The 16,077-nt window shown below is 47.2% G+C and overlaps 1 protein-coding gene across 4 annotated transcripts in view; it reads left to right on the top strand.

Annotated features, from left to right (window-relative positions):
* EDA (ectodysplasin A) overlaps positions 1-16,077 on the top strand; it is a 79,257-nt gene that overhangs the window by 34,479 nt on the left and 28,701 nt on the right. For all 4 annotated transcript variants that reach the window (XM_069811623.1, XM_069811621.1, XM_069811622.1 and 1 more), the window contains exon 2: positions 14,521-14,626. In XM_069811623.1, the coding sequence (XP_069667724.1) occupies positions 14,521-14,626 (106 nt within the window). The remainder of the gene's footprint in view (positions 1-14,520; positions 14,627-16,077) is intronic.

Here is a 16,077-nt window from a genome sequence, read left to right as displayed (position 1 = left end):
TGCTCCTCAGGAATAGGATTTTAGCCAGATCCTGCCCTTGACCTGTCTTGGGCTTTGCAGGCGGTGTGGCTGGCTGTGTCGATGACCAGTTCTTAGCAGATTCAGTGTGTGCTGTGGGAAAAATAAAGGCTTCAGTACACTTAATTTGTGGCGAAACCTGGCCAGTGGAATAATTTTTGTTTGGGTATTGAATCAGTGTGATGTCCCTATTTGTTTTTCTGTCTAGGATGATTTAGAAAGCCAGTTTCAGCTTTAGAAAAAAAAAATAATAATACAACAAACAAAACCAAACCAAACTGTCTGAAAAATCCAGTGAGGATATACTTGATACTTTTTCCTGGCAAAAGTTAAACAGTTTCCATCCTTCTTCAGTTTCAAGCCTTCAGAAGGTTTATGGGTCCTTCTTTAGTACATGTTGCTGCCTGTCCTTGTCCGTGCTCATGTGCTGGCAGCACTGCGGTGCTGCAGGACTGCACGGTGCATGCGTTGGGCTGCTCCGTGCATGCATGAGGCTGCACAGACTTCAGCATTTTGCTCAGGTTTTGTGTCCCCATCATGGGCAAAAGATGACCTGGGGTGACGTTTGGAGAAGTTGCAAAATTCTGTCTGTAAACAGTATTTTATTTTTTTTTCTCTCTTATACTGAGCCCCAAGCGATGTAGCTGTTCGGCTCACCCAGAAAAGTAGGAAAATACTCTCTGGCTGCAGGAGTGGGTTGTTTTCCTAATTTTCCTCTGCTACGGCAGCATTCCCCATTAACAGCAAGCGTGTAGAGTGCCCGGATGAGACCCCCAGCATGCACGCCACACCAAGGTGCGTGCGGGACATGGTGGCAAATTCCCCGTCCTCTGCTGCTGGACTCACTGCCTGTTTCCCAGTGCCAAAAGTCAGGCAAAAAGCTGCCAGCCAGCTCCGGTAGCCCGAGGAGTTCTGGCGTCGATGTGCCCGCAACGGTTTGCAGGGAAAGATAAACCTGCACCTCGACGGATGCGATACGGTGAGTTGGCATCAGCCGCGGCGGGTCCCCAGATGTGCCGGAGCAGGTTGCTGGCCCTGCGTGCTCTGATGTGGCCGGGCAGCAGCTGGGATGCAGCAGGGGGTCCGGCTGTTGGAGCCTCGGGGATGCTCTCCAGCGGTCCCACGCTTTGATTCATTCCTCCGTGTGCTTGCCCACTGCTATGGGACTGGCACATTCAGAGCCCAGCCTGGGTGCCCAGGGTTCTGAGCTGGGGATGCCGGCGGTAAATGAGGTAAATATCTATAAATAGATATAGAGAGATACCTATATATCTATATCTACCTGTGAAGCCTTGCTGCTAGCAGGACATGGGTTGATACAGGAAGACTTGCCTCTTCCATATCTGGTACCTAGCAGTTTTCTGGGTGAAAAGAAGAGGATAATGATAAAATGAATGATTGTAAAAAAAAAAAAAAAGAGTGACAAGATTAGATTTTTCCTGGGGAAGAGTCGTCAGGGTCCACTTCAGAGGGAGCAGGTCAGGAATACCCTCATGCGCTATGTGTACACTTACAATTGAATGATGAACTTTAAATGATTAGGAGTAAGCTGAGGTAAGTGGCATTTCAGAAAGACTTGAGAGCCAGCTTGCGAATCTTACAAGCCAGCTTAGCCCTCATGTTAGGAATTGGGCATTTTTATGAAACTTTCCTGACTCTTTTTTTTAACCTTCAGAAAGTCACTTAATCTTTCAGTGCCTCGGTTTGCGGTGTCCATACAATGGAGAAGGCAACTACCGCGGTGGCACAAGCAGTATCCACCAGCCTAAAATAATACTTAAATACTTTAACTCGTCTTGATAAACTAGTAGGACTACAGAAAAACACTTTGTTTCTGTGTCAGAAAATAAGAACCTGTAAGGGAGCCACGAGCGAGCGCTTCCCTAGCGCTGCTCTCGCACAAGAGCTAACAAAGCCCGACTGGAGGCAGCTGTGCAGCAGCTGGCCTGGCGCACTGGATGGAAACATCTGGATGGTCTGCAAACGTATGGACCCTCGCGGCATGAGACGCTGTGCTGACTGCTGCTGTGTGCAGCATCTTGCTGTCGCTGCTCTCGCCTGTTTGAAAGACATGCTCTCCAGGTCATCACATCAAAGTCTGAAGCAGAAGGGCTTGGCCTGCACAAAACTAACACCTCTCCTTTCTTGTCTAGTGCTGCTGTGTCTCTTGCCCACAGCCGGAGACCGAGTGGCGTAATTGAGGTTCGTTTGCTGAAACGATAATGTAATTCCTTCGCTCAGCTTCGAAATGCACTTGCTAGTACTGTGCCAGCTGCACCTCCTACTCGAAGGATGGCTGCTCAGACAACGGGGTGGTTTGGTGCAGTTTTATTTCAATTAAAAGCAGTCCTTCTGCTTCCATGTAGAGAGTAAACGGAGAATGTTTTTCTGATTAGGAATCCGTCTGGTCCTTACAGCAGCAAGCGGAGCTGGGTTATTTGGCAGCCCCAAAGCTCAGCCTAGAATGCGGCTGGGGATGTGCGTGTTGCTGGTACTTGGGACCAATTGTGTGAGATAGCATCTTATGGAAAATTCAAATTCCTGAATTCCTCCCAGCTCTTTTCCAATAGTTTCCATTTCTACAGCATATCCTGGTGTTTCTCGCTCAGATGAGCCAGGCACCATTGGCTCCTTCAAAGCTCAGTTTTCTGCTGTTCCACTGCATGTGAAATGGTGGTTTATGAAGTCCCTGGGTAGACCCAGCAATATTCACTCGGTCGGTCTCTGCAGCACATTACCGGGCAGCGCCGGCTGCCGGCACAACGATCCGGCAAGCGCAGGCTCTGCCGAACCATCGGAATTACCGAAGGAAAGGTGCTCAGCAGTAAAAGGAATGAAATGGAATTTCCAGCAGATGGTCATATATCCCTCCTGTTGTACTCTGAATTCTCCGGGCGTTCCTACGTGCCGCCTCTTGCTCCCTCAGCTGCCCAAATAACACTTCTTGAAGGAGCCATACGTGAAGTGCTGTGGGTGGGTTTGTTTTCTCCTCGTGCCGCTGGTTTCAGTGGGTGCTGGGGCCATGGGAACGTGCTCCGGGTGCCTCCGCTTCCAGAGGAGACAACAACTGCCGGCTGAGCTAACACAGCCAGGGGAAGCCAAGCCAGGAGGGGACTAAGCAGCTGTGTAATTTCAATTTTTGGCAAGGACTGTGTTTATCTGGCGGTAACTTGCTTCGCAGGTGCCATGTGCTGAGCAGTACCTCGGTGCTCCCTGCTTTCTGGAGCCAGGACTCGAGGGGACGTTCCCTCCTTCCCCCATTCCCGTGCGGTGTCCCATTTGTTTCCGATGAGCCCCGGTTTGCACCGCTTTCCTTGTGGGATACGGTGTTTTGCAATTCCCGCACGGAAGGAGGATCGCTGGCACGCTGCGGCACCGCACCCCGGCTCTGCCTTGCGGTGACTTGTTTGCATTGCCGTGCCCTGAAACAAAACGAGCGCTTTCAGAGCTTTTAATCCTGTTTGTATGAGATCATAGTCTCTTTTGACACTAATTGCAGTGGATCTGATTAATTAGGCAACAAAGCATGATTTATTTGAACAGATTGATTTTACAGAATTAAACTGGCAGCCGCCGTCTCCCACCACAATATCGTGCGTTCCTGCAGGTATGGGAATCGGCATTAAAACCTTCACCGTCTTAAGTAGATGTCTTTATAAAAGTAATTCAGGTCCAAGGTTGTGAACTGTCTGATGTGTCAGCTGTGTGCTGGCTCGGCAGGTCCGGACACACCGCGGTGCTGCTGCCTAACCCCCGTGATTAGGGGTGCTCTGCTTGCATGATGGGAATCAGCAACTGAAAAACGGGCAATTAGTTTATTCTTGGTTTTCTGGCTTTTTCATTAAGAGCTCGAGTATGGAAGCTGTTTTAAATGCATGGGTAATAATTTGATTGAGATTATTTCCCAGTTGCTGTAGTGGACTTTTTATCCCTATATCGGATGCATTATTTCATGGATGTTATGTTTACAGTGGACTTGTTTTTCTTTTAATGGTAATGCTATTTGATTTGGACTACTTGATTCCCTCCTCCTGTTTCCTTCCCTTCTGTTTTTCTTCTTCCAATAAAATGTCATAAAAATTAATCATAGCTGAAGGCCAATTTTAACATCCAGATTTAGAAAATAGGGTTTTAAAACCCTTGTGCTGAAAGGAAAAACGCATTCTAACAGGAAGTCTTTGTTTTGTTATGGAGTGAGGAAAAACATTTTTAAAACTTCATCTATCTGAACAGTTTATAGCAAAAGGATTTCAAAATTATGAAGATTTTTGAAGACCTCCAAAAAAAAGGGTAGGAGTGCATGTCTGACAGCAAGGGCAGGATTAAGTTCATCAGTTCCAATGTCTGACAAATGTTCTCCTGTAACTTTCTACTGTAGGGATCATCTCAGTGAATGAACCCAAACTCATTCTTTGCTGCAACTAGTCCCATCTCAAGCGGTGGGTTTAAGTAGAACTTTGAAAGTTAAAAGGACAAATACCAGAGAACTGAAAAATGTCCTAAATTCAGGTACTACAGCCATATTCTCAATGGAAAGCTCCAGAACAGGATTTGGTTGCGTCTTTTCTGCTGGTTGGTCACTTCTCGCAAGAAGAGGTGGCTTTATCACCTTGAGTGTGTGTCTGCTTTGGAGATGGGGCTCAAAAAAGAGATGACTTTTTCAAGAAGCTGTTCTCAGCTGTCTCAGGTGTTGGGACTTTAGTGCTCCTGTCTCATAAGAAATGTCTGAAAGTGGTGCAAGTTGAAGGCGTTGGATAGAAAAGAAGCACACTCAGTGGAGAGTGGCCCAACGGCGTCTTCTGGGAATGGTCTCTCCGTCTTGTTATGGTTCATGTTATATTGGTTGTGGAAGCCAGATGAGATCAGTGTTTCTGTCATGGCTAACAGAACATGCCAGGTATTCTTAAAAATGTTTTCAAACACGGTGAAAGGAAACTTTCTCCTAATGAAGAGACCCAAGGGTGGTTGAAGGCAAGCCTTTGCAGGCTGGAGGGAGCCCAGTTCTTTATTTCACAGGGCAACGGAGGTGCTCCAAGTAGAGCAGCAGAGCCCTCAAGCTCTTTGCTGGAGCAGCGCCTGATTTCAGGAGGGTTTTTAAGAGGTATTATGGCTTCAAGGAGGATTGTGCTATTGACCTCATGCTGTCCTGGATGTACTAGAGAAGATCCAGGTCATGAGAAAGCATGAGCAAAGGCACAGATGGAGAAACAGGCAACAGGAGGAAATATGGCTAATACCGAGTCACTTAAGCTTACAGGGTTTTCCCCCAAAGCAAGCGTGCAGAGTGCTTTTTAGAAGTGCGTAAATGCTTTGATAATATAAATGCTAAAATAGGAAAAAAATTGCTGTTGGTATGCAGAGAAGAAACCATGACCTCCATATGGAGGGGGACGTAGCCCAGCTGGCTGAAAATGGGACTGAAAAAGACTATGAAGGCTAATTAAAATGTGAAAAACTGAGAATTCATGCTAATAGACAGCAGATCTCTGTCTGGCGCTGGTTCACAGCTAAATTTTATTTCCTTAGGAGACGAAAGGAACTGATTTAAGTTCTTTACCTTGCTCTGACATTGATACTTTTCAGCTTTTTAACCAGTGTGTTCCCAGCGAAGTGCTCGGTTCCTGCAGGTCTGCTGTGCCGGGACAGGGAAGCCTGCAGCAGGAATCTCTTACTCTTGCTACCATTAAAAAATTTACTACAGGTGTCTTCATATGTGGTGTTAAACTTGGCTTTGACCTTGTTCTACCTCACATCTGGGTTGTGTTTTTAGCTTTCCCTTTCAGTGCCAACAGGTGTAATAAATTGGAAACCTCAGCCCTTGCTCTGTGCCATATGTAGCGTATGTGCTGCTGAGGTCGTGTCTGGCTGCAGCACCAGCGGCATCCCACCAGCGGCATCCCACCTCCGTCCGACGTCCTCGCGGGAGGCACCAGCTCATCTCCGGACCAAGGCAGCTCCACAGAAGGGTGTCCGGAGGCAAGCGTTTGGGCAAACAACCTTGTAAACTGAATCACGGTCTTCTAGGCTTGAGATGATGCTGGTTTGGTATCAAATTTAGCTATTGAGGTGCTCCTACAAAGTCAGTTTAGGTTTTGATGTACATGTAACCCAGGGACTGTGTACCTGGTTCCATTTTATGCTAGAAACAAATTTTATACAGAGATTTGTGACAGAAGCTGTGTTTCTCAGGGTTGCATGGGTTATTCTGCCTGTGCTGAAAGAATGCCAGAACCCTTCCTTCTCTCCAAAGTTACACTCTTCCCTTCTCTCATGAAAAGCAAACCCATCTGTCTGCTGTTTCTGCCACGTTCTTACTTGTTAGAGTTTAAGCGCATTTGCTTCAGGTTCCCTGAGTTGACAGAAAGTAAAAAGCAACTAGTATGTTCAGTTGGATCAGGTTTTCTCTTCACTTATGCTTGTATATCCTATTGTTTTTTAAAGAAGTGCAGAAAACACCACTGTTCGTAGAGTTGTTCATTGAAGCCTGTTCTCCCATGGTTGACTTCTGGTTTCGACGTGCCAGAGTGAAACCCTTGGGTAGCCATCCATCCATGCAGTGAAGACCTGCACCCGTGGCCAGCACTCCCTGCTTCCAGGTCGAAGTAGGGGAATGTTGTATGTGGACATTGGCACCTCTCGTTCCCTTGACCCACAGCCCAGATGTGGCTGCTAAGGGAAATCGTGAAAATAACACCACGTGGAGTTATTCTCCAATGCGGCTCGATGTCAGACTTGGACTCCCAAGTCAGCAGAAAGTCCTGTTGCCTGGTAGGACCACCAAAACCAGGGGCTGGAAGAGCATACCTTGTGCCTTGCTGTCCCACGGGCTGCGATTGCTGGGGTTCAGCCTGGAGGATTTAAAGCACGTGGCTACAAAAACACAGAAATATATGGAAGGAGTAGAGCTGGTGCTGATCTGAGCCTTCTACAAAGAACAGTTAACAGTTGGAAAAGTAGAAATGAATCAGTGGTGGAAATATAAATACTTAGTATGTTGCATATGGAACTCAGCTAAATGTATGGAATGCGCAGAAGCTGGCTCGATCAGCTGTCCAAACCTTCTAGACTTGACATGGTCAGAGAAACCACCATAAGACAGGATTGTATTGTTGGAAATACGTGGTGATATGAAGGCACTTCATCTTGGGAAGCAACGTCTTATATCGTGAGCTGGGCAGTTTCAAGAGTAGTTCAATCGATGTACAGCCTTAACTTGCCTTGCTGCCTGCATTGCAGGAATTTGCTACCTGTAGTAGATGTTAAGAGAGTGACCTGCTCTTGATTTTGAGGGCCTTTTGGTAGGGAAAAAAATGCTTTTGTTTTAAAGATAGGCTTGTTTCTGGAAAACGGTGTGGCATTTGGTGGGTCAGTTTGATCTAACAATTTTACTACTGAAGTTCAAATGAAATTTAAAATATTTGATCTGTGTTCTGGTTTCCCTTCATTCAGACAGGTTATCAATTTTGGCAGTAAAAGCTTCATAGCTGTAGCTGTGGGAGTTTGCAATATGTGGAAAGATGACCGCTATTGTCGATCTAGGACTACTACTTAAAGCTCTGTAACACATGCAGAGGAGAGGAAAATTTCTGGGAAGAGTTCGGTTCTGAAGGAAAGTTTAAGAATTGCATTAGACCCTCCAATGGCAATTAATTCGCTGTGTTTATCGCTTTGTAATGAGGCTTGAACTGATAACTGGCAATCAGATTTAATGTTCTGTGCTGAAAAATACAGTGGCTTTCCTGGGTAATGAAGTTAAAATACCAATAAAAACTTAGGAAAATATGCTCCCTCCTCTTTTATTGTTCTCTAATGATTTTCTGTTACCGCAGTGCCTAGAAGACCCGGGAGCGTGACTCACTGGCCTTCTGAAAACTGGGATTGCGCAGTCCTCTTTGAAAAGGCTTTTCAACCCAAGGACAGAAACGCTCGGCAGCTTGAAAGCATGTCAAATCCGCTTCTTAAAAGCCATGGTGGCACGTTAAGAGTCATAGATTTACCGAGATGGGCGTTCCTGCCCGCTGGCAGTAGCTGGTGCTGTGCCACTGGTCCATGGCATTGCCTGGTCCACCTCCAACTCTGAGACCAAGGTAATTTCTTTTTTCTGATAGCCAAATACTTGCTTGGCTCCTTGGTCGTCACTCGTTATGAAGCTCCTTGTGAGTATTGGGATGGAGGTGGCTCTGCTGTTACGGCTCTCAGCCAGAGGCATAGCTCAGTCCCTCCTTCCACCCAAAATTCCCACCTGGCTTTGGATAAGCTCCTTAGCCTTGCTGGTGCTTTTATTCCCTAGACCATAGAATTGCTTTGCCTCATAGCTTTGGGTGGAAAAAGCTTTTAAAGATCACCGTTGGGTCTAAAAGCCTCAGCGAGGAGGCTTTTAAAGATCACCATTGGGTCTAAAAACCTTGCGTGCAGATCAGAAAGAGGGGGAATTGTGGTGGGTTTCATATCAACTCAAAGCTGATGGTTTGTGCCCCTGGGACCTCGGGCTTCAGGGTGAATAGCTGGCAAGAGCAGGGATGTGGCTGGTGTCCGGGGGGAGGAAGGATGACGGGGAGCCGTGGGAGAGATGAAGCAATAGGGACGAGAAGAGTTACGGGCAGTCTTGAAGGAGAGGACCATACTTCAGCTGTCATGCAGGAAAAAAAGCTGGTGGAGGGGTTTGCTAAGGATGGTGTGTAACCTACTCCAGACCCCTGGGAAGGATGCACGCAGCTGAGCTGGGCTGAAAACACCAGATTTGAGGAAGGAAGATGGGTTATGAGAATTCTGGCTTAGAGCAAGTATAATCTCTACTGTCTCCACCACTATCTCTGACCACGTTCTGGCTCATGGTATATATCGTGTTACAAGAGTTTTGTATTCAGGGCTGCGGCTTGTCTTGCAGACAAGACATTGTGTATAAATTTTTGTCATGTTGAAATGGGAATCGTTTACTCTTTCGCTTCTTGCATTTTCATGAGGAAAAAGTAATGATGACAAAAACAAGACTTAAAATATGTTGAATGGGGTTTTTTTTCAATAAAGCAAAGCTACTCCCCAAGCTTCTTTCTAGTCTGTTTGAAAATAAATAAGCTACTTAATTTTTTTTTTTTTTTTTTTTTTTGCACCACGTGTTACCAGAGGCGAATTTCTCATGGAGGACAATGGGGCTGATATTTAAGTAGCTGCTACTCTGAACCGCAACCTCCGATGGCTGAACTTCAGAGCACCAGAAAAACAACAGTATTGCTTGCAAAGAATGCCTCTACAGAGCTTAAGTCTTGTTATTAGTCTTCTCACACTAATGATCTCCAAAATTGCAAATGATGAGGGAATTTGATTTTAACAATACTATTAAACAATAATGCAAGAGGATGATTTCATGCTTTTTTTTCTCTGGTGCTTTAAGACATTGTGCTGTAGGAGAGTGTGGGTTTTATTGGTTAGATCTAAAGCTGCCTGGTCTAGCTTTCACATGATTAATTGAAAGCCAACTTTGTAATACTGCATGCAGAGAATTCTTTGGGGGTTTTGTTAGTGATAAATATGCTCTGAAAGTCTTTGCAAGAATGCACTTTTCCCTGAAAAGGGCTTGTGCACCTGAATGCTTGCCTGCTTTTTCCCAATTCTGCTGTTAATCAGGAAGAAGACACTAGTTCTTCTACCAACTTGGCTTTGCCTAAGGAAAAAAATGTGCCTTTTTGTGCATAATTGTATAGGTCGGGTTGTATTTTTCCACTTCTCTCATTTTCAAGCTGTTTGACCATTGGAAATACATTCCCTTGGTGTCCAGTGGATCTTCACTCCTGTAAAGTGTTTCTGAGGGGTGTGTGTTTTTAAGGCATTTACAGAGGGATGCAATTAAATATGCAAAAGTTAACAGTTACTTCAGCATCCCACTATTGTTCTTCTTACTGCATGTGGTTTGTATATCCAGCCATAACTCTCTGGTACATTTGGGTTTCACAGCCTGAAGCAAGCTTCCTGCTTTATGGTACCTTAAAAAAAAAAAAAAAAAAATTGTCGAGAGAGAGAGAGAGATGTATATACACACACGTTTCTCTATTCTTACTTCTGTAGAGTGTGGAACGTCCATCCTTACGAACCAGAGGAGTTTGAGTGGCTGCAGGCTACTTCATTTTTTGGGGGGTTCCCACTGTGCTCCCTTGACATCCCAGAGCAGCTTTGTTCCGCATTTCCAGAGCGGGTTCTGCATGTGACTGCAGAGAAAATCAGCGCTTTTGTATGCATGCCTTTGTTTTTCTTTATTTTGCTGGGAGAAACCAAGGTAGAACTGATTCATTCTGGTGAGGCATGCCTTTACTATTGTTTCACAGGTTATTTTGAGGGATGGTTTCCCCTGGGATTTTTCCTCTCTTGGCTTTTTGACCTTTTCGCATCCCATAGTGATTTTCTTGATTAAAAGTATGGAGTCATAATGGGTTTACATGGTGTTTCTAAAACTAAGGTAATTTGAGGGCTTTAGGTTGGGGGAGGAGGAAAATGGTAATCGTTCCAACCTTTTCTGCCGCTGTTGCGTAGCTGTACAGAGAAGATACGACCTCTTTTTGGGGAGCGGGTATGTGCTTGCTGGGCTCCTCAAAAATACTCTTGCTTTACAAGCACAGAGGCTGAGGGAATCAATTCTCCATGACTCCGAGGACGAGGAGTTTCAGCAAAGAGACGGACCAGGGCAATAATTTCTTTCAGACCTCCCCAGAAGGGATGGATGCCGCAGCCGGGGTGCTCCAGCGGAGCCCTGCCCTGCTCGGCCGGCGCAGATGTGTTCGCTCCGCACCTCCTCGTCCCCTGGGCCGGGGCCACCCACGCTCGTGGTCCGGCTCCGGCATCTCATCTCTTTCCCAGACCCGGCAAAGGTCCAAATCACAAGCTGCGGTGAGGGGGACGAGCGTGGGGCACCCGAGCTTAGCGGGCAGGTGCCCCTTCAAGCCCTGCGAGTGCGTTTGCTCAGCATTTCCCTGAAAGGATTCAACTGATACTTGTGCAAAACGTTTCTGGGTGGTTTTAAAATTCTGGGAGGCGTTCAGCTGTGGGAACGGCCACAGCAGGTCGACCGAGACGCCTGCCCAGCCCGCTGCTTTGCTCCCCACGCGGGGAGGGAGCCCGCAGAAGCCGCCCTGGTCGCTCAGCGTGTTTTTCAGACATTCTAAGCGTTGCTTTCAGCGACCTCCGTGTCGTAGTGCTGTGCTAGTGTCCAGCCAGCAGCATTTCACTGAAGGTGATTTCTCCTTGTGCATCCGTCTGTGTGGCTGCATCGTGTTTTGCTAGATGGGTGGCAAACATCTGCTCGTTCTGCTCCGCAAATCCTCTCCCTCGTTACGGCCACGCCAAATAACAGGGAGTAGATGAGTTTAATTTAAGGCGCAACAACATGCACCCCTGCGTCCAGACCAAAAGCTGCGGAGTCCAAGAGCTGCGAGTGAATATATTAATCGTATCTCAGGGGGTGGTGAATGGAAAAAACATCTCTTGCTCTTCCAGCCAGCGCAGCTGTGCCAGCCACTGGTCCCCAGCTGACCCGGCGGCCGAGCATCCCCCGACCTCCCGCAGCTGCAGCCCCTGGAACAACGGACCCCTTGACTCATCGGAGAGAAAATTTGCCTTCGTCAGCGCAGCCGCGTGGGGCTCAGCGATGCGCTGCACCCGGCAAGGCAGCTTGGCCACCCTTTGCCCTGAACTCCGGAGGGTGATCCGTCCTGAGCAGCTCCCTCCATCCGGAGGGGGACCCCTCTGAACCCCTGTACGCCGGTCGCCGTAGGTTAAATGCCGTTACTTGCATGATTAAAAGTGCTGTGGGAGCAGCCCCTAGGACAAACCCCTCTCTCTGTCTTTTTGCTCGCAGCAGTTGCGTCCGTTGGCAGGGTAAGCGCGGGGGAGTGGCGTGTCGCTTCTTCAGGAAAGCTCGGTTTCGTGGGGTCGGTCTCAAAGCGGTGTGTGCTCCTAGCTAGTGTGGGCACAGTTGCTGTCACGAGCTATTTGTATTGGGGTTTTTTTCTAAAAGGTACGTTTCAGTCGTTCACCCTCACTATCATTTCTCTTTCTGACTTGGTCTTATCAGAAAGACAAAGTTGAATGGATAGATTACTTTTAGCCAATATTTAGTATTTTTCTGACTGCTCGGTGATAAGTGAGATATAAGAATAAAACCTGGGTGAGAACAGAGTAGCAGAGTTAGGATTGTTCAGGCTGGAGAAGAGGAGGCTCCGGGGAGACCCTCTTGCAGCCTTTCAATATATAAAGGGGCTTACAAGAAAGATGGAGAGAGACTTTTTACCAAGGCCTGTGGTGACAGGACAAGGGGCAAGGGCTTTAAACTGGAAGAGGGTAGGGTTAGGCTGGACACAGGGAAGAAACTTCATGATGGGAGTGGCGAGATGCTGGAACAGGTTGTCGAGAGAAGTTGTGGATGCTCCATCATTGGAAATGTTTGAGGTCAGGGTGGATGGGGCTTTGAGCAGCCTGGTCTGGTGGAAGGTGTCCCTGCCATGGCAGGGAGGGGATGGATGAGATGGACTTTAAAGCTCCCTTCCAACCCAAACTATTCTGTGATCCTATGAAGATTTGAACAATTGTCTGTCTTAAAAAAAAAAAAAAAAAAAAAAAAAAAAGCTCAGCAATGTTGAATGTATGTTCTCCTAGCTGAAAACAAATAGCTTTGTACTCCACGTTCATGATCTGAAGAGCCTCCTCTGGGGACAAGAGGGGTTGCGGAAGATGCTGCAGGTGCCTGTGACAATTCCAGTGACTGCTAGTAGTTCTGTTTCTTTACAGCATGGGTGGGAGGGTGACATGCAAGAATCCAGCTTACACCTGGCAGGAAAAGAAATCAGTGTACTTATCACTAATCTGCGTGTCAGTGCCCAGAGGTGGAGAAGGAGGTGGCATGGTGCGAGCTTACCATTTACACTGCAGCTTTTCAGAATTGTGGATGTTGTCTTAAAATTGTATTTGTAATAGCAGGGAAAGGAAACCTGTTTTTTTTGACATAATTAGGGGTTGTGCCACTACAAAATCTTCTCAAGATGAAAAATGTTGGTTTTAGCGTTAGTGCCGGGAGCAGGTCGTGTGCCACCTGGCCAAAGGCAGCAGGGTGAGCTGGGGTGGGAAGCGGCACATCTGAACGGGCTGGTTCCCCCTGCTTCATTTTCAGTGCTCTTATTTAGTCATGTTTTGTAAAGCTCAAGTAGGAGAGCCAAGTAATAACGGCATTCAAAAGCAGCGCTGATGATTTCATTGACATTTTAACCTGAATTATAATGCAGTTTGTTCCGTCAATTAGTTCTACAATGTTTCAATTTGATTTAAATAAGCTGTTTAAAAAAAACCCCTTCGCTTTTTGCTCATCCCTTGCCCTGCTTCGTTGTGCGGGGGAAGGTACTGGCAGTGTCCGCAGGAGCATCCTGCTCCTGCGCTCCGTGCCTGGGTCCGCGTGGTGGGATGCGGGCACTTAGGGAAGATGGGCTCTGCCCCTTGTTCTCTCCATTTGCTAAGACTTGTTGTAAGTGAGAGCCTCCAGTTCTCCATCCGATGCTGTGACTGGTCCTTCCCTAGGTAGGTAAGTGCCAGCTTTTACTTGCCGTTGCTTTTTATGTATGCTTAAAAGTATAACTGTGCGTGTCGTGAGGCTGCGGGGAGCTGGTCCCAGGCCATCCCGCAGCGTTTTGGGGTCTTTTCGGACACAACATCATTGCAATGACAAAAATATCAGGAATTGCGATAAATGCAGACGTGCCTGCGCACAGGTGGAAATAAACTGCTCGGGAATTTGAGAAACGCTTTGGGGGTTTCTTTTTGGGGAAGTCCTTTGGTTTCCCAAATCCTGTTCCTGGGTTGGGATGTTGATGTAATGACTGTCAAAGAGTTTTTAATGCAGCAACTATTTTATCATGAATAAGAGGTCGCTACATAGAATTTTTACCTCTTGGCAAAAGTCATGTTATAAAGATGTACTTGCTCTGGGTTTAAAGTGTTAATTTATGTGGTATCCCGAATTGGATTTAAAGGTCCCTGAAGACCTTTGAATCTCAGTAGCTAATGAGGCTTGGAGAAGAGAGCTTGAGAGAGGAAAAACTTACTGGCAGTGAGTAATACTGGTGAAAGAGCTCCAGGATTGAGCAAGTTTTGCAGAGAATAATTAGAAATGATCGCATCGGCATTTGGGGCATTTGATTCTTTCCAGCTATAGATCTCCTCTGATGCTGCCTGCGTCCCTGTCCCTGCAGCCCCCCCGTGTCCTGGGGGGGATGCTCCTCCCTGCCGAAACCCTTCAGGTTGTGTTTTCCCAAGTCTTAGGCTGCTTCCAAGGGGACACAGCTCCTTGCGGTTTCCCTTGGGATGAGCTGAGCATCTGGGAGCAGCCATCTCGCATTTCCCTTGGCTCTCCCCGTCGGCTCAGCAGAGCTATCCCTAAAGGAAAGGATTTGGCGTTCAGGCTCCAAGCTCTCCGCTCGGCTAAGCTATCCTTGCCAAAGATGCTTAAACTTGTCCTTCTTCTTCCAGCTGGCCTTGCTGAACTTCTTTCACCCTGAAGAAAAGCTGCACGTTGGAGAAGAAGGTAGACGCGTCCGTCGAAATAAAAGGAGTAAAGGCAGCGAAGGGCCAGACGGTGAGTCCCGCTTTGTTCCTCGCTGCTGCGCTTCTCGTCTTCGCACAGCCGAGCAGAAGACTGCCTCTTTTTTCTTTTTTTTTTTTTTTTTTTTCAGATCATGGTTGTGTTCTTGGTACAGAATTCTGTATGGGGGACGGGGGGAAATTGGCATCTGTGGCTTTTAATAGTTTCTGTCTGATTTTGATTGACTTCCAGATGAGGAATTCCAGTAGTTCTGATTTCTGCAACGGTAGATCTAGTGATTTTGTGCAAATTAATGCTACATAGTAATTTTGTCCTTGACTCTTCTTCTCTAATAGTAAGGCTCATTTAAGGCTATGATTTGCACTTTTACACCTATATTTGTTGTTCTGTACACTGTCTCTGCTTAAAATCATCAAGTAGCTATTCATAGTCCAACAAACAGCTCGAACATCTGCATCACAAAATGGTAACTGGGTTCTAACGGTGTTTCACAGTGCAGCAGAGGGTCTCGGGTGGGTTCAAAGCCTGTGTGAAGGGAAGTCAGAGTTGTACAGAGCTTGTATTAAGAGAGCGTAGAGTTACAAAAAAATCACAATTATAGATCCGTGGTTCGACAAATATAAAACGAGTATGTGTGATACAAACCCCAGGGGTGCTGGGCTTCCTCAGTGGTAGCCCGAGACCCCCCTGGTGTGACGATGCCGTCTGTCCTCGGGGTCCGCAGGGCGGCAGCTTCTGCTGCCCTTGGCCATCACCGTCCCTTGGCGAGAGCATCATCCTCCATGTGTCCTGCTCTGCTACGCTCCGATGCCAAAGCCCTTCTTGTGTATGTGGTCTCTTTGTTTCAGACCTTCTGGCTGGTTTTGGACTTGGTGTCTGACAACGCGCCTGCCCTACATGGACGGTCCCCTTGGTGGGATGGGCCATACCGTGATGCAGTGGTACTCGTGCTTTATGCGGGTGCTAAATATTACAACATGCTACTATCTGATAGGGGTTTTTCTTAAGGTGTTTTAATCTTTAATCCGGGAGGCGGAGGCCGTTCCTGATGGCTGCGAAGGTGCCGAGCTGGCGCAGAGGACGTGGCGGTGGGAGCAGGAGCTGGGCTGCGTGGGTCGGTTATGGGTTGGCAGGGCGAGGGACGGCAGCGGCTGCTTGTGGGTGAAGGTCTGGGAGATAATGGGGCAGAATCAGAGAAAGGTGGCGATTCCCCGGAGCTCTCCAGGAGCTGCGCTCTGCGTGCCGAATGGCTGGCTCTTCCCGCGGCAGGTGTCCTCTAAAGCCTCTGGATGTCTGAAGGGTGCTTTAAAGTGGGAAATGAACCCTGCCAAAATTATTTCGTGCTTGAAGTCATGTAATGACACCTTTTTTTATTCTTCTAAGAACGGCGCCAGAATCCTTAGGTAGAGCATAACTTAGGGTAAGTCCTGCGACATCTTTATTGCACCAAAACCACTCTCAACGCTTGTTGAGAACATAAGTAA

This window comes from Haliaeetus albicilla, chromosome 23 (genome assembly GCF_947461875.1).
Source record: "Haliaeetus albicilla chromosome 23, bHalAlb1.1, whole genome shotgun sequence".
Taxonomy (NCBI): domain Eukaryota; kingdom Metazoa; phylum Chordata; class Aves; order Accipitriformes; family Accipitridae; genus Haliaeetus; species Haliaeetus albicilla.
This window is presented reverse-complemented; position numbering and strand designations above follow the sequence as displayed.